At 43.7% G+C, this 24,187-nt stretch overlaps 3 protein-coding genes and 2 non-coding genes across 6 annotated transcripts; 4 read left to right on the top strand and 1 right to left on the bottom strand.

Annotated features, from left to right (window-relative positions):
- Positions 1–78: 78 nt before the first annotated feature.
- Positions 79–8,092, bottom strand: brd8a (bromodomain containing 8a). 2 transcript variants are annotated; one of them, XM_076979447.1, is made up of 18 exons: positions 7,362–8,092; positions 7,181–7,250; positions 7,037–7,086; positions 6,832–6,954; positions 6,662–6,742; positions 6,441–6,505; positions 5,786–6,075; positions 5,519–5,612; positions 4,955–5,089; positions 4,524–4,654; positions 3,863–4,256; positions 3,743–3,783; positions 3,277–3,566; positions 3,089–3,181; positions 2,806–2,874; positions 2,387–2,669; positions 719–763; positions 79–425 (listed from the first exon to the last, which is right to left on the bottom strand). In XM_076979447.1, the coding sequence occupies exons 1-18, from the start codon at positions 7,430–7,432 to the stop codon at positions 366–368; spliced, it is 2,385 nt and encodes a 794-aa protein (XP_076835562.1). In that variant the 5' UTR covers positions 7,433–8,092; the 3' UTR covers positions 79–365. The 2 variants fall into 2 exon arrangements, with proteins under 2 accessions (XP_076835562.1, XP_076835563.1); XM_076979448.1 differs by lacking the exon at positions 4,955–5,089.
- Positions 8,093–8,568: 476 nt separating this feature from the next.
- Positions 8,569–8,641, top strand: trnaa-agc (transfer RNA alanine (anticodon AGC)). The gene has a single exon. It is a non-coding gene; the product is annotated as a tRNA-Ala (tRNA).
- Positions 8,642–14,212: 5,571 nt separating this feature from the next.
- On the top strand, positions 14,213–14,285 carry trnaa-agc (transfer RNA alanine (anticodon AGC)). Its single transcript has one exon. It is a non-coding gene; the product is annotated as a tRNA-Ala (tRNA).
- Positions 14,286–14,717: 432 nt separating this feature from the next.
- hnrnph1l (heterogeneous nuclear ribonucleoprotein H1, like) lies at positions 14,718–19,445 on the top strand. Its single transcript, XM_076979723.1, has 11 exons — positions 14,718–14,846; positions 15,176–15,272; positions 15,375–15,530; positions 15,614–15,757; positions 16,255–16,393; positions 17,245–17,429; positions 17,581–17,693; positions 17,840–17,975; positions 18,061–18,144; positions 18,434–18,532; positions 18,814–19,445. The coding sequence occupies exons 1-11, from the start codon at positions 14,793–14,795 to the stop codon at positions 18,900–18,902; spliced, it is 1,296 nt and encodes a 431-aa protein (XP_076835838.1). The 5' UTR covers positions 14,718–14,792; the 3' UTR covers positions 18,903–19,445.
- A 147-nt stretch (positions 19,446–19,592) lies between these two features.
- Positions 19,593–23,618, top strand: hbegfb (heparin-binding EGF-like growth factor b). The gene is made up of 6 exons (XM_076979724.1): positions 19,593–20,193; positions 20,439–20,621; positions 20,983–21,157; positions 21,334–21,489; positions 21,591–21,678; positions 22,138–23,618. The coding sequence occupies exons 1-5, from the start codon at positions 20,151–20,153 to the stop codon at positions 21,658–21,660; spliced, it is 627 nt and encodes a 208-aa protein (XP_076835839.1). The 5' UTR covers positions 19,593–20,150; the 3' UTR covers positions 21,661–21,678; positions 22,138–23,618.
- The last annotated feature ends 569 nt before the right edge of the window (positions 23,619–24,187 follow it).

The following is a 24,187-nucleotide window of genomic DNA, read 5'->3' as shown; positions in this document are numbered from 1 at the left end:
TTTGATGAGACTCTTCTCATCCTCAGCTCCTGTCAGAGCTTTTCCTGCTGATGGTAGGCTCACGTTCTGACAGAACTCTCCAGTTGTCATGTTTATTCTTCATACATTCGTCATCTACTGTTTGCACACAAAAGCAATGTCAGTATACAGTAAAGTGTACTTTGTGCCAGTAGTAATCAAGACCAGCAAGCTCACACATACTGCACAACAGTCCTGTCATCTCTCCCGCCGTGCAGGAGAACACACACACACACACACACTGGAGTGGGGAGGAGAGTTCAGACAGGTAAGACGGGAGCCATGACTGTGCTCATGGCTCTGTGGCACTGCTGAGTCGGGGCTGGGAGTCCAGTCGGTGCTCCCCATCACTTCTTCATCTTGAGGTCTGCTTCCATAGCACAGCGCCGGCCCCTAGTTCCACCGTCCTGGGGAGAGGGACAGAGAAGACGCTTTTAAGAGCCACGAACCGTGTCCACCCAAATCTGCAGTTAACTGATGCAAATCCAGTGGGAGCTATGCGTGCCTGGGTTTCAAAAGCAGGCATCGACACCTCAGTTACTTCAGTATCGCAATTCCTTAATTACCAGGATTTCTTAATTAAAGTGAGTAGAAATCCCTACCATGCACCAGTACTGTTCAAGGACAGAGATTTGTATGTTGCTGTCTGGGGTGTGTGTGTTGCATTTCGCAGGGCAGCGGTAGTGAAGGGGATACTTACAAAGAGAGAGAGGAGGAATGCAGGAGACGCCATGGGGACAGTGTCCTGTGAGGACAGGCAGAGGTCAGAGAGACAGGAGACTTGGGACACTCACAAACATCCACTAACGGGCCATGCACAGATATATACAAGACAGACATGCTCGTTCCAGACACAATGTCTGCTCCCTTTCTCACATATACAACAGCAGTTACTGTAAAATAAAACATACATATTTTAGTTATGATTTTGAGAGAGAAATGGGAGGTGTGTGAGGAGAACCTCCCAACAGTTAGCAAAGCATCTCGGCTAACGCTGCCGTTTCCCTGTGTAGTCCATGTAGTAATGGTGAGAGGACCGATACAGACCAAGATGCCTGATCCAGCACTACAGCCCCCAGGCAAAAACATAAATACACATGCCACTAACACAAAATATACAGTTAATATACAGTTTCTAGTGACCAAACAGCCAGTTCTGTAATGAGGAAGCAGTACATCAGCACACAGGAACAGAATCCGATGAAGCATTACAACACACCCATCATAACATTAATGTCTAGTCCATTATCTCACACCCATCATAACATTAATGTCTAGTCCATTACTAAACACACATCATAACATTAATGTCTAGTCCATTACAACACACCCATCATAACATTAATGTCTAGTCCATTACTAAACACACATCATAACATTAATGTCTAGTCCATTACAACACACCCATCATAACATTAATGTCTAGTCCAATACAACACACCCATCATAACATTAATGTCTAGTCCAATACAACACACCCATCATAACATTAATGTCTAGTCCATTACAACACACCCATCATAACATTAATGTCTAGTCCAATACAACACACCCATCATAACATTAATGTCTAGTCCAATACAACACACCCATCATAAAAACATCCAAAACAGTCCAAAAACATGGAGGTTAGGTAAATTGGCAGTCAACAAAAAATTCTCCCTGAGTGTGTGTCTGTGTCTCTATGTTCAATAAAAAGTAGTGTCTGTGTGCGTGCGTGCGTGTGTGTGCTTGTATGCCCAGTGGTGGATGGTGCTTTGCCACTAGGGTCTGTCCTCTCTCCCCTTCCTGCACCCCATTCAGTCCCCCAGGGGGCTGTGGCTTCCGGTAGAGAGTACGCTGTGCGCAATTGGCTGCCGCTTCTCGCCGGTGTGTGTGTGATTGTCTGTGACTTGTACCTGTGTTAAATTGTAAAGCGCCTTGGGAATCTGGAAAGGTGCTATATAAATCGAACATTCATTCATTCATTCATAACATTAATGTCTAGTCCATTACAACACACCCATCATAACATTAATGTCTAGTCCATTACTAAACACACATCACTCTTAATGGTAACATCCCGTTACCTTGTCCACAACATGCAGTCACTTGGGAGTCTCTTGTGCGTTTACATGCTGAGAACCATCAAAAGTACCAGCGTTTCCACTCACGCTACTCTGCCGTCCTCGACGTAGCTTTGTCTTCACCTCAGGTGCACCTCACTCGCTTAAATAACAAGTCCCTTGATGACACATTTTGCTCGACTCAGACCCTTTTTTTGACTCCTCCATGCCTCTTGCTCCCTCGTCAGGGCTCCAGAATCTTGACCTTGGTTTCTGGCGGCGGTACCTGAGTGTGTGGGGCGTGTGTGTTTGGCACATGTCACCTTGTCTCCGGTGTCCTGCTTGCGGCTGGCCTCTCGTCCTCGCAGGCTCTTGGCGCTGACGCCCGACTCTGAGGTCTGCATGATGAGCTGCGTGGCCAGGAACTGCTGGATCTGCTCCAGGACGTCCCGCTGCATCTCCAGGGCCATGTGGAAGACGTCGTGGTCCGAGCTGTTGTACATCACCGCGTTCTGGAACATCAGCATAATGTCACGCTGAAACTCGGCCGTGGTTCTGATCAGCCCGTTCTCGATGTTCTTCTTTATGGTGGACAGGTCCATGGGCCTGGGAGAGAGAGGGAGAGAGAGAGATACAAGACATTATTTCAACTAGAGATGTCACTAAAGATATATGTCCACTAAACACGTGTGTGCTCTACATGCATAAAGAACTGATCTGTATGGCCTCTATAACGTCTTACCTGGTAACGATGCTGTGGTAACCAGGAGCAATCTCGTCTGTCACTGGCTGCAGGAAGACGTTAGCATATCTGTTCAGACGAACCAAGGTTCAAATTCACATCAAGAACTGTGGCAGAGAACCTAGTCTAAAAAAAAATTTTAATAGCTAAAAACAAGGCAGGAGGAGTGTGTATGACTTTAAGGTGGAGCTTGCTTGACTTTAAATGTTCTGTTTTTTGTCTTTTTTTTAATGTTTTTTCTTTATTGTCCCATCGTTGCTGCGGTCAGTCAAGCCCTTCTTACCGGTGATTGGCCGCTGCTCGCCACACCAGCATGATTGCTTTCTTCCAGATCTTCTGAGCCTGAATGGCCTCCTGATCCTCACTGCTTACAGAGCTGAGGGAGAGAGTGCGTGATTCAGTACCGGCGCCGTGGGCTCACGGGCCTGGATCTCATTGTTCGTGCCTGTGGCACGTGTCCAGCGCACTCACAACTGTGAGGAGGCCGGGCTGCTGGGGGTGGAGTCAGCGGCTGTGTGGAGCCGCAGGGAGGAGCAGACGGTGCGCGTGCTGCAGCCGTCCTCGCTCTCGCTGGCCGCCGCCTCTAGCTCCGCCTCCAGCTCCGCCTCCCCCTCCGCCTCAGAGAGAGAGCCCTCGGCCCCCTCATCACCAACCCGCTCGGCCCCGCCCCCCTCCAACAACCCTCCTCTCGCCTCAGAGACGGAGCCCTCTTCGGCGTCGCTTAAACTCGCCTCCATCTCCTCTTCCTCCTCCATAACTTCCTGTTGGGAGAGAGAGAGAGAGAGAGAGAGAGAGAGAGAGAGAGAGAGAGAGAGAGAGAGAGAGAGAGAGAGAGAGAGAGAATGTGTGGGCAAGACAGTGTGGGCTCCAGGCTCATTGGAGTGCAAGTCGATGTGTTTTTGGGAATGTGTGATGGGTAAGGAGGGGTTTCTTGTACCTTGGCACACTGTCTTGCAGTAGAGTCCTCTCGCTGCGAGTCTGGGGGGGGACAAACAAAGGTAGGTTATCTGAGGAAACTATGTAGACATGCACATGTGGCACTTAAGCCTTTACCCACCTTCCTGGGACTGTGTCCAATCAACACCGTCACTCTGAAACTCAGCAGATGGTGGCGACGCCTGCTTGCCACCTTCTTCGCCCTCGTGCTCTGGTTCAGACAGCTCTGACTCGGAGCGCGCTCCTGGCTCCCGAGTGTGCTTCACTTCTCCAGAGGGGCCGAAAGAGGAGGAGGGGGAGGGGTGCCCGCAACCCTCACTGGAGCTACAGGCCTCATGTGGGACCCCCACACCCTCCGTCCCGCCCTCCAGGGTCCGCTGCAGCGAGGGGATAAACACGGTTCCCGCAGCACCTGGGGCCTCTGATCCCGGGGGCTCCCAGGGGCCTGACAGAGTGTAACTTCTGTCCTCACACAGAGACGAGACGGCCTCCAGAGACACCACCTCCTGACCGCCCTGATGAAGTAAACATTTAGAGAAGCAACATGGGGTACAGCTTGAATTATGTCATATTCGTACAATTATACATTTGCACAGAGTTGTTTCTGCTCTTTATGTGATCTTGTCATGTTAAACAGAATGACCATCCTGCAGGATCTAAAGCACAAAAGAACACACAATGCTATCAGCCTATTCAAAATTTCACTGGCATTGCACACATGATATTTTTTGTCTGATACTGTGCCAGTAAAGAAACATTTTAGAGAAGTGGTCCAGTTTCACCTTGTCTTCAGTAATGGCTGTGATGTCCCCCACCGTCTCCATAACCAGCTCGTGTGTCATGTAAGACACTGGGACGTGGTCCTCCACCTCCAACGCTTTATTCTCCAGCGCGAGGACAGCGCCCACCCGTGCTGTGCAGTCACAGAGTGGAGGTGAGTGTTCTCTTTTCAGCCTCTCTCTCACACACACGCATGCAAAAGTTCAAGAAGATACCATTACTTACACACACACACTTACACACGACACAAGCCGAGGCACGAGAAGAGAAAATGCACATGCAAGCAGTAATGCTGGAATAACATCATTTGGATTCATCCGCAGAAGAATATCCCCTGGCCGCCCGTGAACGGCACGTCAGCAGGAAAGGAAGAAAAGCATTTGGTTGTGTGCATTGGGAGGGGGAGGTCAGACAGAGAGGGTGTGAGAAACACCTGCGTCAGGAGAAGCAGGGCTGTTCACTACAGATGCCGCAGCAGCAGGTGGGATGGAGGTGGAGGCGGAGCCTGCGGTTGAGGGCGAGACCCGGGAGGGACCCGCCTCCAGCAGACGAGACAGCGTGGGAGCACCTGTGCCCACAACACACGCATTTAAAACCGCAGGACACACACGCAGAGAGCAGACGGAAGGAGAGTGTGTGTGCTGCGGAGAGACTCCCAGGATGCCACGCGGCCTTCCAAACGAGCACAGAGCAACGTACAACATTCATACAGTATTCATGGAAACAGAGACCCCGCCGGTGACTTTCCTGGAGCTCGTACATTTTAAGTACAAGAAGAACAAAGATCTAGTCAGCTACCATCGTATCCCCATAGAAGAACACTGGCTACCATGTTTTTTTCTGTACGGAAATTTGGTATGTTAGAAATCTCACTACTGTACTGTAAAGGTTATAAAAGCCCCTTTTAATTTAGCCATTTTCTACCGAAATAAATAAATACTGTGTGTGTGTGTGTGTGTGTGTGTGTGTGTGTGTGTGTGTGTGTGTGTGTGTGTACCGGTCACTGTCTGGGAGGAAGGCAGGAGCGTGGGTGTAGGTTGTGATTCTTGGCTGCCAGTCCCCTGACCAGTCAGACACCCCACATCCGCCACCTGAAAATTAAACAGCACGACTGCATTCCACACCAGCTACTATCCTCCCCTACAGCCCCTGGAAAAAATGTGCCTGTATGTTCTTTTATTATTATTATTTCAGTTTTCCACAGTATAAAATGTGCAAAAGGAAAGGGCCAGCCCTGTCCAATCGGAGCGGAGGAGATGCTGACCAGCCGGGGGCTGCTGGGTAAAAGGCGGCTCTTCTTCAGCAGCTCGGACAGCAGCGGCGAGGCCGGTGGTGTGGCCCTCTGAGTCAGCAACTTCCTCTGGGTGAGGTCCTCCGGCAGGCAGCTCCGCCCCGCCTCCATCGCGGGGGAGGGACTCACGGAGGCGGCGGTGCCGGGCCGTTCTGTCGCGTCTGCCGTGAGGGGGAGGTCCGAGCGTGGGGAGGCGGCTCCGGGGCGCGAGCGAAGGCCCATGCCGGCACCGCGCTTCGGTGCGTTCCTCAGGGCCTGTCTGGCTGCAGGGGAGAGCAGGCAGAATTCGGCCGTCTCACAGCCATGGCGAGCCTCTGAGCCTGGCCTAGTGTGAACCTCTCATTTTAGGGCTTGTGTGAACTTTTTTCAGTTCAGCTAACACTCTGGTTTTAAAATTCTTGGCCCATTCCAGCACAACTGGATGATATACCGTACTTTTTCTTATTTCGTTTTTTAAATACATGGATAATTGATTTTTACACAACATATCTCTTAATACTTTTCGTTCACTGAGCTAATGTGAGACCCACAAGAAAAATATTTTACTGGTACAGGTGACAGGTACAAACTGACATTACTTTAGCATAAGGGCAGTGTGGGAAGGTGCATTGTGGGCTTTCCCCAGTACCCTGATAGGCTTCATCTGTGGCCTTTCTCTTCACCTCGGCCTCCTCCTCCTCCTGCTTCCTACTCCTGGACACAAGACAACAAGAACTGTATGACTATTAGGGAGACAACATTGGCCATTACCTGTTACTAGAGACATGTTTAAAGGATCTGCTTTTTACCGGGATGATCATGACTGATGAAGTACTGATGAGAACAGTCTAAAGATGGAGAGGTTCTTACTGTGCAATTTCTCCCCATAATTCTTCTAATCTGGAGTCCAGGTGACCCGCCTGGATCAGTTCCGCCTCTCTTTTCAGCTTCCTGAGAACATGGGGAAGAGAACTTGACCTGTGAGAGCTGCGACTAGGCCTGAGGTGGGTTTAGTCGTGGTGGGGCGGAGCTCCGAGCACCTGTGCTTCTCCTGAGAGTCTCTAATCAGCCTTTTCAGCTCTTCGATCCGCTCTGCCGTCAGCCGGCGCACAATCACGTCCTCCACCGTCTCCACCACATCCCCTTTCTCGCCACGCTTCCTCCTGCGCACACAGAGCAGTGCCGTCGAGGAGGGGTCGTAGGTCATATGCATATGCAGAATTTGTCACACGGAACTGGGCTTACTTCGGAGCCTCCGTGTTCTCCAGGAGCTCTGAGTACTGTGAGGCACAGTGCTGAGAGGGAGAAATGCAACGAAAACACTGCGGTCAATAATGCTCTCATTAACCGAATTAAAAGGAGCTACGCTGCATTCATTCAACCAACAACCTTCTGAGAGAACCAATCAGGCGGGCGTCCAGGCTCAGCAAATGGCTTGATGGCTCGACTCACGGAGACCCTGGAAAAGAAGGAAAAGAAGTCGCACTGGTAAACCTGAATTTTACAACACACGACAGACAAGGAATATTCACAGTTTTGTAACTTGAGTGCAGACGGGAGCAGGCATTACCAGTTCTGGTCTCCACTCTTCATGACAGAGGACGCCAGACACAGCTTCTCCCTGATCGACCATGGCTCCATTGGACCCAACAACTTGTGCTCTCTCCACAGAAAGTTAAGGAGAAGGCTAGAGGAGGCTACGTATTAACACATCTAAAGAAGGTCCAGGTTGTAAGAACCACATCCATGGTCTGCAATTTTGTTTTCCTTTTCAGTGCAAAAGAAGAGTTCACTGGAGGACAAGGAGGATGAGTGGGCTAGTCTCCATCAGTTTGACAAGAGTAACGGAGCCATTTTGACTATCGTAACGTTATTGCAAAATACGCATCACCAACCTCTGTCAGTTTTTAGACGCGATATATGTTTTTAGATGCGATATAAAGGTGTAAGGCCAGCAGTGAAGTGACTGGTTCTCTTATCGTAGACAACCTACTATAGATAATATGAATGCTCCGCTGTAGACGTAACGTTAGATGTCATCTCAGCGTCCCGTGGGTTCAGCCAGTGAATCCCATCCTCACTTGTGACTGCGGCTCCTGCAACATCTGCTAACAGGAACCTGCATCGGACCCCACAAACACATCGGACCCGTAAAGTTAGACATCGCAATACCACAGTCGCCGAACATGCGTGCAGAACTTGGGTCCAACTGCGCTCGCCATTTTGTCATGCTGGACCGTGTTCACCACTCCCGGTGATCAGTACCGGAGCATATCCGGTGTGGTTTACACACAACACTTTGACATAAGAGTCCAGAGTTTTAAAGAAGAAAAGTTGTAAGTATTAGTTGATCAGTACTGTTGTAGTTTCGTGTTGATTTGAATAGCCTACACAAGTTAACGGTGACAAAGATCATTATCTCACTTGTTTGACGACATCTACAACAGTAGCAAGTGGTCGTGCCAATGTTGTCGTCCTGTGTTTTTTTCTCACTATTCATCAGCACATCAGACCAGTAGAAAGTTCAAACATTTTATAGAAATTATTACCTTAATGCAACATTTAATTTTAAAACTACCCAGCTTTTATTTTGATTGAAAATCTATACCGGAAGTTTTATAATATTTTTTAAAATTTCTTGGTATCATAAGCTGCGTATATACTATATACTATAAATATATACATAATATTTTAATACAATAATGAAATCATGATGTTTTGCACCGTTTAAAGAAAGTTAATCAGGTGGTCAAATGTCAGGCAGGTTTCTCTATAGAGGGGGATTAGCTCAAATGGTAGAGCGCTCGCTTAGCATGCGAGAGGTAGCGGGATCGATGCCCGCATCCTCCAAAGCTTTTCGCAAAAAGGAGATAAAGTAACTGAAATAAAGTAAAAAGCTGCAGTTAAAAATGCTTACAACCTTACAATGTTAATAACAAAGTTGGAGACGGTTTCTTAATCGTCTCATTTCATTCGTTTAATGTAAGGTTTGCATGAAGCCGCAGTACTGTTATGTAGCCTGTAGATGGGAATATGTAGCCATTTTAAAACTAGCGCCTATCAAAAACGTCTTTCCAGTAATTATTCTGTGGACTAGTCACCTCTAATAACGGAGTTAGCACACACAAACAGTGACTCTTAAAACGTATTGCTGAACAGGACAAAAATGTATTGTTGAACGGGAAAAACACTACAGCCCCACAATTTAGCCATTTCCAATACAATTTAGTTTTTAAAGAAATTCTAGTAATGTAATGATTGCTCGTTCTAAAATGATCCTCGACTCAGACTAAACCCTGTTGAAATGAGCACAAATATACTTATTTCCCAGTACATTCTACATGCAAGGTCTTTACAATGAAAGGAAACCTGTTTCTATTATAAAGCTTCCACAGCGTATCCTGTTATTCATATGTTCTTTAGGAACAAATTACAGTGTGTTTTACAACATAGTTCCTTAGCAAAATCAGCGATGGGCTGCGTGTGCCATTTTTCATTGTGAAAATCTGCACCCTTGAATCATATGAGTTGCTTGTCTTCCACCAGTCTCCCACACCAGACTCCCACACACAAGACTCCCACACACAAGACTCCCACAGCAGATTCCCACATCAGACTCCCACACCAGACTCCCACAGCAGATTCCCACATCAGACTCCCACACCAGACTTCAACAGCATACTTTTTCACTGTTCCATTCAAGAGACGCCAAGTGAAAATAATTGTGGGAAGCACTCATTAAATCTTTTCTTCCTATTCCCCACCATCTAGGGAGTTTTTCCTTGCCACTGTCGCCTCTGGCTTGCTCATTAGGGATTTGGACCCATATGATTGTTAAAACTTGTAAATCCTGTAAAGCTGCTTTGTGACAACATGTGTTGTGAAAAGCGCTATACAAATATATTTGATTTGATTTGATTAAATATGGTGTTTAGATGTTAAATTCAGTCTGGTTCATTGTTTGGAACGAAAGTGTTTGATAAACAATATTTTAAAAAGTATATATATATTTTTTATTCGAGCTATCATTCTTTAAAGCAATTCGCTAAATTTCACAGAATCAAAAAAAAAAAACTGTGCAAATCTGTCTGTCAAAGGTGTACGTGAGTTATCAGAGTTCAGCAGCTATGCCGTGGAACTCTTGCGAACAGCCCTACATGAAAGCAGGAGAAAGAGACCCGATGGGAGGAATGGTTGATCCAAGTGGCCCGGTACATAGAGGAGAGTGCCAGCCTTGTGACCCATGCCAGCCTTTACCCAGACGTCTGCAGGGGCTCCTTTAGCCTACCGATGTCCCCACCTGTCTCTGGCTGCCGACTGTGTATGCCAGAGACATCATAGGGTAGCTGGATCACATCAAGGTCACCACTGCATCCATATCAATGTCCATTTTAAAAATGGACCACACCAAAACTGTAATTATACCATTTACACTTCTGTATTATAACCACACAGTAAAAACTCCACTAACACTTATGGCATCGTTATAAGTCTAGACAGATATGTGATAATAATTCACTGGTATTTTACTTGTGACGTAGTCACTGAAATGACAAATTAGCCTTTCCCCCAGTTTCATCCCAAAGAAGTTGGCAAGCATAAACAAGTCATTGGCAGGGGACAGTATTTCTGGCTGACCTTTGTGGGCAGTAGAATGAGCCAAATCTTCTTCGACAGTGATAAATCCTGGGGAGGAGTTGGCTGGTTTTCCTGCCCAGGCTGCACCTGCAGTGGCCGGTTGCATGAGGAGCTGCAGCCATGCTGCTGGGTCTTCACCAAAGCTCCTCGATGTGAGTATTCCCACTCCTGCGTATAGGACTAGGTAAAACGCAGTGGGCCGTCCTCGAAATCAGGATGGAAATCTGGCTCTTTCATTCAGCCCACGTGTTGATGGGCGACCGATCAAAATGCAGTTTTTTTTATGTGGCTCTTATTGCCTTGAGCAGTGAGTGATCAGCTGAAATAGGAGCATGTGTTTTGGTCGTGAGGGGTTTGTGTGAGGAGTTATGGAGAGGGTAGCACAACACAGCTCATTCAACATCTACTTCAGGAACTCCTGACCAGTTTCGCTTTACTGGACAATGTGAGGATGGAGCACATCTTGGTACTTATGCTCTGCCTGGGAAAATCTCTCCATAGAGACAAGGTAAGGAAGCCAGGAGACCACTGGGCTTAAAAAGTACAGAAAGTTTTGTGAATCAGTTTTCGAATTCTTTAATATATCATTGCTTTCCACTAAATTACTTTAAATGTTAACTTTTTTCCAGTAAACAGTATGGACAGCTTAAATGACCAGAAGTACAGTATGTTCTGGAAGGTCTCAGCAGATGAACCCAGGGCTGAGAGACAGTGGCTAGACAGCCAGACTTTCTGCTGGACTGCATGTGCCTTTGATTTTTTTCAGTCCCCTGTCAACTACACTGGTATATGATGCTGTTATTATCACATACACTTCTAAATGGAAGTACACATACATGTTTTCAAATGCATCATCAGTCATTATCAGCAGAACGTACTGGTGTTCCTTAGTTCTTGAGCCCCTATGGAAATCCAGGCTCACATGAGGCAGAAGGTTAACGTGACCCCACCCCCGACACACCCCCTTTCCAGCAATGCCCTGTGCAACAGACCCACGTCATCTGAATCCTTACTTAAAAATAGGAGTCAGACATAGAGAGAGGCGGAGATGAAGCTTGAGAAACATCTGAAGGGACACTGGGGTCAGAAGCCACAATGGGGACAGGGAGGGAATGGTTTGATGGGCTTCTATGCTTTAGGTCACGTCTGATTCAGAGACTGGTCGTGGAGTCAGTCTGATAGAGGAAGGGAAACGGGGCGAAACATTTGGGTCTTTGCGGGATTAGCTGACAGCAGTGGAGCAGAGTAGATGGTCCTGACAGAAGCAATTTCATAACTGGTGAAACTGGGTGATGTGGTAGTCCTTCAGACATGGGAGAAAAGATACTAGAAACACAGATCGGGCAAATTATGCAATCATGGCATATCATGATAAAAATATACTGAAGAGTGGGTAATTTAATCATATGATGTAACAAATATTTAAATTCACCATGTCCAACCTGATTAAGTTGCCTCCTTGTCCATTTAAGATCAGTCATTGCAGCAGCATTAACCACCAAATGGTATCAAAGTGAAGATACATGTCTACAGATGCACTGGGCAACAAAAACCTAGTTTACATACAAATTATGTAACAAGCATGCTTGATGTGATGAGATCAAAGCTGGAGGAAGCTGCAGTTAAAACAATTTGGGTAGAATGAGATGGAGTTCAATGTTAGGTCATTTAGGGATGGATAATACCATGAATTTGCAACTGCCATGATGTTTGTCATTATGATGCTGGCTCAACTGTTAGACCAAGAACTCAGCTGAACTAAAAGCACAAAGAAGCACAGATCATGAACTGAAGAAAGAACTCACACTCTCAGAATTATTGTGAAGAAATCCAGCACTTTAGGAAGACAGCTTAGATCTCTAAACTATCACATCAGAAGGTAGAGCAGTCTGACAAATCCTGGAATATTCCTCACCATATAACTAGTCTTGAATAGTTTTCTTCTTCTTCTTTGTCTACAAGGCTGAGAATATCAATAAGCTTCAACTTGCTGAACCCACACTGGGACCCTCCCCCCTAGTCCTAGTCTGCTTTATAGAATGCAATGTGGCAGGCAGTGGAGACATAAAGGAGATGTTCGATCAAATTCTGCTGCTCCCCAGAGATAAGCCACTCTTTCAGTTCATGTGGAGAAACCTGCAAACAGAAACACATCCAGATGTAGGTAATGGCAGGTTCTACCATTCAAAACTACCTGATGCCCCTGGTGAGATGTGCGACCTGCAGCATCACATCCCCACCAACACCCAGTAAGCCATCCCAGTGAGACAGTGACATGGTGTATCTATGATGACAACTGCCTTGCCACCACAAATTCCAGAGAAGAAGCCTGTATATTGCTCAATGGGTTGAAGTCACTATTGGCTTTGAGCAGCTTTAACATTAGACTGTAATGGACCAGCAACACACTGTGTGTGTTCACTCACTTACCCAAAGAGGCTACACCCCTTAGTCTCTATGCATGTTTTTAAGCATTATTGGAACGTCCTTTTGAGTTATTTTAACCGTTATTTTAGAGTTTGTATTTATCATAATTGCGTTAGTTTTTATTTTTAGTCCCCCTTTTACCTTAGCTTCCATTTTACCTATTTGCTGTGTGAACTTTTGCAATGAAGTGGTGTTCACGAGCAGATTTAATTTACCAAGACTTCCTCTACCCAGGTGCTACAATACCAAGTGGGTGGTCTAGAGTGGAGTAGGTTGGGAATTTGAATGATGAAATACTAAGATGAGACAGTGAAAGAGGTGTGAAACGCCATTTCTGAGTGGGAAGTAAGTCTGCACCACCACCCCTGCCAGGTTCTCAAGGAGTAGGAGGATAAGCAGGAAATGGAAAGAGTGAAGAGAGGCCAAAGCTGAGGTGAAGTCAGCTTTCTTGACTATGGACTAGCATTTCCAGAGTCCACCTACCACCACTGTTTTGGACTGAGGAAGCACTGTGAGATAGATCAGGTTGCCGTTAGCGTAACCTCTGCATTATGGCTTTGTGGTCTGTGAAATGTGGAAGACACATGGAAGAAGAACAGTTCGAGGTTTAGATTGAAGTAAGCAGCTGAGATTGAATATAGAGTATAAGACAAGTAGATACTTAGCCAGTGAGAAGTCTTAAGTCTTAAGAACAGCTTGTAGGTTCTTTAAGGTGCTACAAGAGAAATAGTGCAGTATGCTAGAAAAGTTTTTTTTTTACTTCCAGTGTATTACTGCATATCTCGATTGTGATTTGCTTTGCAATATACTAAGAACTAACTGATGGGTCTTGGCAGTTACACACATAAAGATTATTCTGTATTATGTTCGGATTCTACGAAAGCCTTAATTCATCAGAACACCCATAAAACAGTCATTTGAAATATATGAACGCTGACTACAGGTTAAGTAGTCCAATATGTCCACCAGTTTGCACCTACACCATTCGTTTAGTTTGAAATTGCACCTGAATATCGCCGCTTTGTTTCAGATTTAACAGTGTTTTATAATGTAGAGACATCAAGTACTCGTTTCATTTGCACTGTTTTTAGAGGGTCAGTTTTCATCATTTAATGTCGAAAATAATGTTTCTACTCAGTAAATACTGCAATCTACCGTCGACACAGTGCAACTGCATCAGAAGTTTAAGGTGAACCTAGAATTTCTAAAGAATCGGCTATTTCGACAGAGGTTCGGTAAACGCTTTATTACGTTTGCAATTTTAAATTTAAGTAAATATACAAATCATAATTTAAAGGATGTTTAAATATTTTTATTGCATACTTTTCACGATGGATAAAGACAGTGTGCAGTACTGGGGGATTAGCTCAAATGGTAGAGCGCTCGCTTAGCATGCGAGAGGTAGCGGGATCGATGCCCGCATCCTCCAAACCTTTTCTCAGAAAGGAGATAAAGTAACTGAAATAAGTTGAAGTGTGTTTCTTAATCGTCTCATTTCATTCGTTTAATGTAAGGTTTGCATGAAGCCGCAGTACTGTTATGTAGCCTGTAGATGGGAATATGTAGCCATTTTAAAACTAGCGCCTATCAAAAACGTATTTCCAGTAATTATTCTGTGGACTAGTCACCTCTAATGACGGAGTTAGCGCACACAAACAGTGACACTTAAAACGTATTGCTGAACAGGACAACAATGTATCGCTGAGCAGGAGAAACAGGATAAATGCCGTATCCCCCTCCTATTCAGTACGCCAAAGCAGAACGAGATAACAGGCAGTATGTCCGAGGTTATGAAAACTGCCCGGTCGCCTGCTGAAAGGACGCGCTGCTCTAACAGCCCGTATAAACAGTCCGTGCATCCAGGACAGCAGGTGGCGCGCAGCTGAACGTCGCCGGCTAACCAAGATACCAACGAAGAAGTCACGCCAACCGGAAGATGCGCGAAGAGGAAGTGGACCACGCTGGGCAGATAACAGCCGCCGTGAACGCTGTAAGTAGCTGTTATATTTTAGTACACGTAGTACGTATAATCTTACTTTTAAAGTTGTTTTGAAAATAAAAACAGACATAGTGCGGCTTAAAGGATGCGACATCGTAGAAAAAACACGAAGAACGTTTGGTTTCGATGTCTGTGTTTTGTTGTTGGATAGCGCCATTCGTCTTTGTTCTTTTAGCCGTTAGCATCGCTGGGGAGCTAACACTAGTGATCTAGCTCGTTTGTGTGTTTGTTTTTCTTGTAGATTTGTACATATTTTTACGTGAAAACGAAACTGTCCCATTTTTTTTAATCATCATCCGTGCTGCTGTGACTGCTTACAGAATTGTCCAACCATGTCGGAAGACGAGGGATTTGTCGCCAGGATTCGAGGACTGCCGTGGTCGTGCTCTGTGGATGAAGTGTCCAGATTCTTCTCAGGTACTTTTCAGATTCTTCTTTTTCCAGATGGTCTATTTAGATCTAACATCTAGATGTTGAATGGCTTTTATACTTCTGATTTTCGATCAACGTCATTTTCAGATTGCAAAGTTGCTAACAGTGGTACAAACATCCACTTCACCTACACTCGAGAAGGCAGACCAAGTGGGGAGGCCTTTGTGGAGTTTGAGTCAGAGGAGGACTTGAAGAAGGCACTTAAAAAGGACCGAGAAACCATGGGCCATAGATATGTGGAAAGTAAGGGTCTGATTAGCAAACGCACCCCGCATTGCTTCACAGCTGTGGAGAGTCTTGCATTGACAAACCACTGTATTTTTCAGTATTTAAGTCCAACAATGTAGAGATGGACTGGGTTCTTAAACACACCGGTCCAAACAGCCCAGAGACGGAGGGAGACGGGCTGGTGCGACTGCGCGGCCTGCCTTTCGGTTGTAGCAAGGAGGAAATCGTGCAGTTCTTTTCAGGTTTGTCCAAGTTCTTTCTCTGTCCTCTAATTATTATAGCACTTTGATATGCATAGTATGCATACATAGCACAAAGTACTGTTTATACAAAGTTTTTCTGGATCCTGTCACACTAAGTTCTGAGGTAAAACTGTAAATGTGTTTTGGGGTTTTGTGTGTGATTGGTTAAAAAATAATACATTTTAAAAAGCCAGCAATTTGTAACGCTGCCTTTAGGGGTTGTATTTCCCTAATCTTTGAGCGAGTGTAGAATAAAATATTGTTGATCTTGAAAAGTCATTTGACACAATAAGGATGTAGGTCACTTGAAGAAACTGGTGGAATCCTCCAGCTACAGCTATTCAGTGCACTGAGGTCTCAGGGTGTGTGTGTGTGTGTGTGTGTTTGTAAAACTGTTTTGTTATTGATTTTTTTAAAAGATGAAAAAAAGAGAGAACAGTTTGAATGGGCATGTGATTTAATGTCCCCTGCTGGGGTTATCTGTCCTTGGGTTGAAGGGTTGGAAATCGTGCCAAATGGGATTACATTGCCGGTGGACTACATGTGGAGGAGTACGGGGGAGGCCTTCGTGCAGTTTGCTTCACAGGATATAGCTGAAAAGGCTCTAAAGAAACACAAGGAAAGAATAGGGCACAGGTGGGGATGGTTGGCGGGTTCAGCTGCTTTTCTAGTGGCATTCGCCTACTTCAGTAACCTTCTCAGGCCTGTTTGCTGGACATTCATTAAGTTTAGCCTAAGACTAAAGTACTTATTGTGGAGTGGTTTCCAGAGTCCATCTAATTTAGTCCAAGTCTTGACTTAATTTGTGTCTGGTAAACTGGCCTGCAATGTTTTATTACTGTACTTAATTAACCTGCACAATTCACATGGACAAGCACACGTCTCCAGCAGAGGACATTTAGAGATTTATATATAATATATACAATTATATACATTTCTAGTCACCACCACATCTACCAATTTAGAAATGAAGATTATTTTTTGTTGTTGTTGACTCTGCCCTAAAACAATGATGCCAGTTGTTTACGAATTTAAATGTGAGTATGTTACTACCAACATTGTATTACAACAACAAAAGAATTGGTCCGCCTGGGTCTCAGTGTGGAAGTGCTTTACCAAGGAGCTAACGCTTCTATACTGCTGTGCTGTTCAGGTAACGAAGGAGCTTTTTTGGTGTGTTGTAAAGTGCAGGTTCTACAAAAATGCATCAGATTCTCATCGGATTCAGCTTTATTAGGATTGGCGAGCATCCTTAAGATGGACGGGTTACAGAATGACTCTTGGTGTCATTCTTGCCGTTTAGTTACTTTTCAATCTGGAGATGTTTTGCACAAAAGGTGGTATTGATATATTCAGTGCTGTTGTCCTCACTTCCACCACCAAGTGTCATGGAAGATCACGTTTTGCTTAGCTTTTAAAGAAAGTTTCAGTTTGTGCTGGGTCTTTGCATCAGAAACTGCCTTGAACGACTGTGGTTGAACACGTAGGTACATTGAGATCTTCAAGAGCAGCCGTGCCGAGGTGCGGACACACTACGAGCCCGCCCGCAAAGGGGCGGGTGTGCAGAGACCAGGACCGTACGATAGGCCCAGCGGAGGAGGTGGGCGTGGCTACAACAGCATGAACCGTGGGGGTTCCTTCGACAGGACACGGCGTGGGGGCTACGGCGGAGGTGAGGGCACTCTGTTTGCGGTGTTTAAAGCTTATAGATGGAGGAGGAAGGTTGTACTGTGGACAAAAAAAGTTTGATCAGCTACGTTTCTGTCCTTGTCCCATTTGTGCTGACGAATGACTTTCATTTGCAATTGTTCCCTTCCATCCAGGAGTGTCGGATGGGCCCTACCGCGATGGGGGGAGCAGCTTTCAGAGCACGACCGGCCACTGCGTGCACATGCGAGGCCTTCCGTACCGTGCCTCAGAGAACGACATATACAGCGTAAGCCGATACCTTCTGCAGCCAAATCTGTGCCAAACGGCAAAAAACCAACCATTGTTTCCATCCTGTTGTGATTTTGATTCAGGACATATTTCCCTTTTTAATGGTGATAATGATGATTTATGATGATCACCTTCCCCATACAGTTCTTCTCCCCTCTGAACCCGGTCCGTGTGCACGTGGAGGTCGGCCCAGATGGGCGGGTGACTGGAGAGGCAGACGTGGAGTTTGCCACCCACGAGGACGCGGTGGCTGCCATGTCCAAGGACAAGGCCAACATGCGTGAGCACCGCTGCACCACACGCTCGTCACTGTAACACCACCGTTTTCTCCATTATCTTACAGCTTTACCTTTTTATGCTTTCAGAGCACCGTTATATTGAGCTGTTCCTCAACTCGACTGCAGGGGGCAGTAACGGAGGCTATGGAGGCCATGTGGTGGGAGGAATGGGTGAGTTAAATGGGGTGGGGGGAGCTGCAGTTTGCAAATTAACACAGGCACAAGTCACACACTGCAGATGAACTTCAAGGTCTCACTATGATGATGATCTTCTAGTTCTTTCATCCACCTGCAAAGCTTTTATCCGATATAAACTCCAGTCCTCTGCTGGTAAAGAAACTAAAACTTGAATGAGAGTGCTCTTTCTCTCTGCTTTTGAAGACCACCCAGAATAACTGCACATGCGTATCCTGACACGTTTGAAACATGACTGGCGTGTATTTGTGCTTCCTGTTTGCAGGTAATGACTCCTCGTATGGCCACGGTGGTCAGCAGATGGGAGGTGGTTACAATGGAGGGTATAATAACCAGTCCAACATGGGAGGATACAACAACTACAGTGAGTGTGTAGCAGTCTCCTCACTCTCTTGTGCACACAGCTCCTTGCTCTGATCCTTTAGCTATGAACCCAGTAGTTACAATATGATTGTTCGGTATTATGCTGAATTATAGTCACAGGCAGTGACTAATAACTATAATAATTATAATATAATTAATATAGACTAATAACTATAATAATTATAAATAACTAATTTGGTTTTCTCACTGCAATATTTAACCAACAATTTCCTTTGTGCTTTTATTTCACTGTTTTTAACCTGCGCGTTTGTCTCCTATCAGGTAACCAGAACAGCAGTTACTACGGCAGCAGCCGGGGCTCGATGGGCATGAATGGTGGCATGAGTATGGGCCCGGGCTGGGGCATGTGAGGGAGGCCGAGTGGTGCTCCAATCACAGCTGGGGTGAAAGGGCACGTTAGGTTCATTATGCCAAGGAAACGGCAACTTCAGTGAGGGGCATGAGAGTTTGCTCTGCATTTGGAGTGGAGGGGAGGGGTCAGTTCACACACACACACTGCTCTGTGGTCGACACTGTGGTCAGTGTGTGTGGGGGTTTTTTTTTTTTGTGCCCTGAATTTGGCAAAACTGCAGAGTACAGTGGTATGCTCCCGTGAACTTATGCCTTATTTACATGCAGCCCAGAAACCAAGTTTATTATTGTAAATATCACAAATGCTCAGTTCATAGATTGTAGAATGCAGTACTTGAATAAGTACTTTAATGTTTTGAGTGGATTTTTATGATGTCAATTTGTTTTTCTTTTAAAATGACATTACAATGTTTCCCCCCTAATTTGATACAAAATGCTTAGATATTTTAAACATTTAACTGTTAGTTAAGTAATGTCTTCATGATCTGTTAGTGGTTTCTGTAGTATATGTGGTAAATAAAAATGATTATTTTGTGTCTGGACTTTGTGAACACCTTTTAAGTCATATAACAGTAGTTGTGATATGCATGTTGAACTGTTTTGGCCATTAGTTAGGCTAGTTATTTACGTTATATTATCAAGCTGTTCTTAATGAAAACTACGAACACGAGTTTAATTATGTACCTTTGTCAAACAACGTAGCATTGTATAAAATTTAGTGTGTATGAAAGTGAAAGGTAACATTGAGGAAAAGGTGTGTTCCCTACTCGGTCAGAGAGTAGTTCATGCACAAGGTGGCGCTCGATAGTAATTAAAATACGCAAAAGTATTTCAGTAGTATAGCCATGTTTCCTAGAAGAGACCTACTTCAAAACTAAGCAGGAACTTGCTTTGAATGGGTAGAGTCTTTATTACAATACAGAATTTTAATAAATCATGGAGGTGGATTATATAATGAAATGTAATTCCTCAAATGAGAAGTCAATTGCGCATTCTTTTTTTTATATGCAATGATTGATTAGGTGTGGTCATGATTCAGAGTGGAAGTTGTCACCGTTTACAGTCTGTATAACTGTAGAGGCAATACAATGATTGCTTCTTTCCCAACGCTCATATAGGGCTTTACACACAGTCACAACCAGCACTTCACTCCTGGTCGCCCAACGAGCCGGGGACGGGTAGAAAGCCGAGGTCGTAGACGCTGGGATTAACTGGTTACGATACAATTTGCAGAATTGATTAGGAATATGAATACTTTTCTCCTTGGGTTGCTTTTCATTCAGTGTTTTGGTAGGTATTTAATACAGCACTTTTCAGTGAGTTTTAAATAGGCAACTACGAAGGACGTGGGCTCGGCTTGAACTTCATCTGCTTACGCCAATATTTAGAGCACGTTTAATTAAAAGTTTACCTTTATTGCTTTAATTAAAAAATAATTAAACAATAGATGTTTTTTTATACCAGAATGTTTAATCCTGAACAGTTAGGCTACGTTTATATGTAGAATATACCTGTTAACTGGTGTTTTGTTACAGTTTCTCTCAGGGTGTCTGAGGGCGCCTCTGTGGATGAGGGCGCGAAACCCAGAACGACGGTGGCGAGTCTTTCTTACAGCCACGATAATACAGACAACACAGGCCATCAAACAGACAAGGATGACTACCTCTCCGAAAGTGAATACGACTTTTCTGGGGATTACGAGGATAACTATCCCAGAGGTAATGACGTCTGGATTTACGGAATGTCTTTAAAGAAAACTGTGCACTATAATCTTAGATATTCCTAACGATATCTGACGGAAAGCAAATATCTAGGTCATGAAGACGAAATGCTTTATACTGTTGTCTTAGTTACATAGACATGTTTTTGCTCCCCCTCGACAAGTCTAGGTAATGTAATACACGTTGGTGGTCTAATATATACCATAGGGGTCGTTTTGGTGGGGGATGGGGGGGACGTGGCCCCCCAATAATTCTTGCGCACACTACTCATATTGCGTAGAAGTTACGGAGATATATTTAACTGTCATTTACCATAATTATTTCATCTTAGACTAGGATACTTTCTTTTGCTCTGCAGTGGCATTTTCTACCAAACCTAAGGATCCATCTGTGATGCTCAACACAGAGATCAAGAGGAATGGCAAAAGAAAGGGTAAAGGCAAGAAGGACCCCTGTTTGAGGAAGAAATACAGAGATTATTGCATTAATGGGGTTTGTCAGTACATGAAGGAACTAGGGCGTCCGACTTGCAGGTAACTTTCACATTGTTTTGGTCCTTGATCTCTGGTATTTCTGGGAGTCAGTTTAGACTGCTCTTCAGGTTGATAGTTATGATAAAGTGGATAACATCCCAAACAATATCTTTAAAAACTGTTATTGATCATGCTTGAGACCTTATATTTTGACCTAGATTTGATTAATCTTACAGATGTGAGGCGGGTTACACGGGTGAGAGGTGTCACTCAATAAGTCTGCCTCTTGGTAAGAAAGTGGAAAACTACAACCAGACCACAGCTTTGGCTGTAATGGCACTGGTTCTGTCCTTACTGTGTCTTACCATCATTGGCATTTTACTGGCCTTCAGGTTAGTACTTACATATTTATATATAGATGTATCATTTCATTTTTTTGTTTGTTTTTTTTAATGCAAAGAAAGAAAATAAAGTGCATGCAATGTGTCTACAGGTACCACAGAAAAAGTAACTGTGATGCAGAAAGTGAAGAGAAAATCAAACTTGAGGCAGCCCCTGTATAGTAGCGATGAAAATGCAATGTGAGTACTGCAGATCATAATGTATGGTCCATATTGGGAGAATTCTGTGCTTAATGTAATTTGGGGGGAAGGAGGCGGTTGGATAAAAATGCTTGGAAAAAAAATAAATAAATAAATTTGTTAAGTAAATATATTCTACATGAATTACTGATGATTACTGATAACTGCATTTCATACTGGAGTCAAAATCTTTTGCTTCAATTGATGTATTTATAGACCATATTTATAACCTGTCCATAATCTGGTCTGGTGTACATTCATAACCTGTATATATAAATATACTTAGTCACAGGATACTCAAGCTACTGTACATTTGTAATGTACATATTTATATTTTTGCTATAGCACTTCTGGATGGATGCAAACTGCATTTTGTTGCTTTGTACTGGCAACATGTGCAATGACAATAAAGTTGAATTCTATTCTATTCTATTCTATTCTATTCTATTCTATGTGCAGCCCACCACAGACAGAGGGAACTCATCACTGCTGTGGAGGAAACTGGTGCTTTCCATCGACCTATATGCCTTTCCAAGCCGACCTTGAAGGATATAACGAACATTTTTACCTTAAAGGCTTTAGTTTTTCTTTGCAGAATACAAAGATAAATGTACCTGTATGTCTAAAACATACAATAAGTGAAGTAAGAAAATCACTGAATGTAGCTGAGTCAAAATTATTTTCTTTCATTTATTTATTTCTTAAATAATGCAGTCTGTATTCATGACTGTCTGGAACACCGAACCAAAAAGTAATTATTTATTTATGTATTAACTATTTATTTTTGCTATGTAATCATTTTGTATATTTACTGAATGTTTTGCCAGTTTGTCAGATGTATGCTGTGCTCTGTAAGTATCTGCACAGTGACACAGATTTTGTTGGTTTATCTATTCTAGCACACTGGATTGAAATGAGAATGAAAATGAGCTTTAAGTCCCAAATATTAGTTTTTATTAGATGGTATTTATATTTAGAATGGGTGAACCACATAGAAACCGTATCATTTTTCATCCATAGTCCTTTCATTTCAGGGGACATAAGATCTTGGCACAAAAAGACCATTATCTTATCATTTTTGATGGATGTAATTGAATAATTTCTGCTAATTCTTGCAGTTGAATGCCTGCTGTGGACAGCCCACTTACATCAGTCACAGGCTAGTTTCCCTAGTAATACACTCCCAAGTTTTAAAGGCAGACATTTTCAGTTCTTGTTACTTAACACTGTGCCAGAAATTGAGGAAATGTTTTACTGTTGTGATGTCTTGTCTTATTGACATCTGATGTTGACATTTCATGGCCTAAATTTAAAGGGACTCCACATGCAATGTCACAACTAGAATCAACTCTGGACCTTTGTGTGAGCTCTGATAATCTCTCCTTATGGTCCACCAAAAATGGGCAGACTATGAGAAAGGCTGCAGTTCCTATATGGTTCATCTAGTACAAGGCTATGTACCTTTAAATCACTGTTGGTGTGAATGCTGCACTTTGATCTCACTGTGTCACATCCTGTGTAGTGAGCTGAAGTACAACTCTACCCCCCTCCCCCCTAAGTGTCACTGTCCAAACATTTACTGACTGCACGGTACTTTTTAAAGTGTACAGAAATATTTATTATTGTAAAATCAAATAACATTTTAAAAGTACTGCCTTTTTCCTGTGTTTTTTTTGTCAGTTGTTTGAGTTCTAGTTTACATATATTTATGAACTTTGTTTATGCAGTAAAGTATAGAACCAGTTTTATTTAACAAGATTTGTTTGTTGTATGGCTGTTTTGTGAAAAATAGAGCTGCATAAAAACATTGGGGGTACAGTACTTTGTTTAAAGATTATGTACATAAGAGCTGTTGGTTTATTTAGGCAGTATTAGTTTATTCTATGAAACATGAAAAGGTCTTTAAAAGATATAATTGTTTCAATTATTTAAAATAAAACTGAATATAAAAAAATGGAAACACGTGCTTTTTATTCATGTTTCTAATATAATACACCTTCAAAAAAGAAGAACCAAACTATAGCACGACCAGTTACATTGTTATCAATTATCATTATCTTAACTTTCCCTCTTAATCGATCTGCTGGTGAGTCGACAATAATAGTATGCTGAATAGAGGTCGAAAATAAAGCACCTTCTTTCAGTTGTTTGCCACACTCCCACTGTCAGCCATACTTGGGGCACTGATAACACCAAGACGTTTTTGTGTGTTTGCTTTTTTTCTAAATGTGGAAGGAACAAGTAAGAAAACAAAGTTTCATTTTATGGGAAGTAAATTTCATTCACTCCAGTCTCATAATCATGAAAGTAAAATCTCTTCTTCTGCAGTGTCTGTGCCATAGGTAAGCAACCTGAACAGGAAGCGTAGACTAAACAGAATTAGGTTAAAGGTAATATAGCATGTGTAGCTGCATCTAACCACCAAAGCGCAGTCAAATAAATGCATGGGTAGAATAGAATAGAATAAACTTTATTAATCCCGGAGGAAATTATGGAATTAGTATATAGA

This window comes from Brachyhypopomus gauderio, chromosome 18 (assembly GCF_052324685.1).
Source record: "Brachyhypopomus gauderio isolate BG-103 chromosome 18, BGAUD_0.2, whole genome shotgun sequence".
NCBI lineage: Eukaryota > Metazoa > Chordata > Actinopteri > Gymnotiformes > Hypopomidae > Brachyhypopomus > Brachyhypopomus gauderio.
Note: the sequence above shows the minus strand (reverse complement) of the source record. Positions and strands in the feature narration are given on the sequence as shown.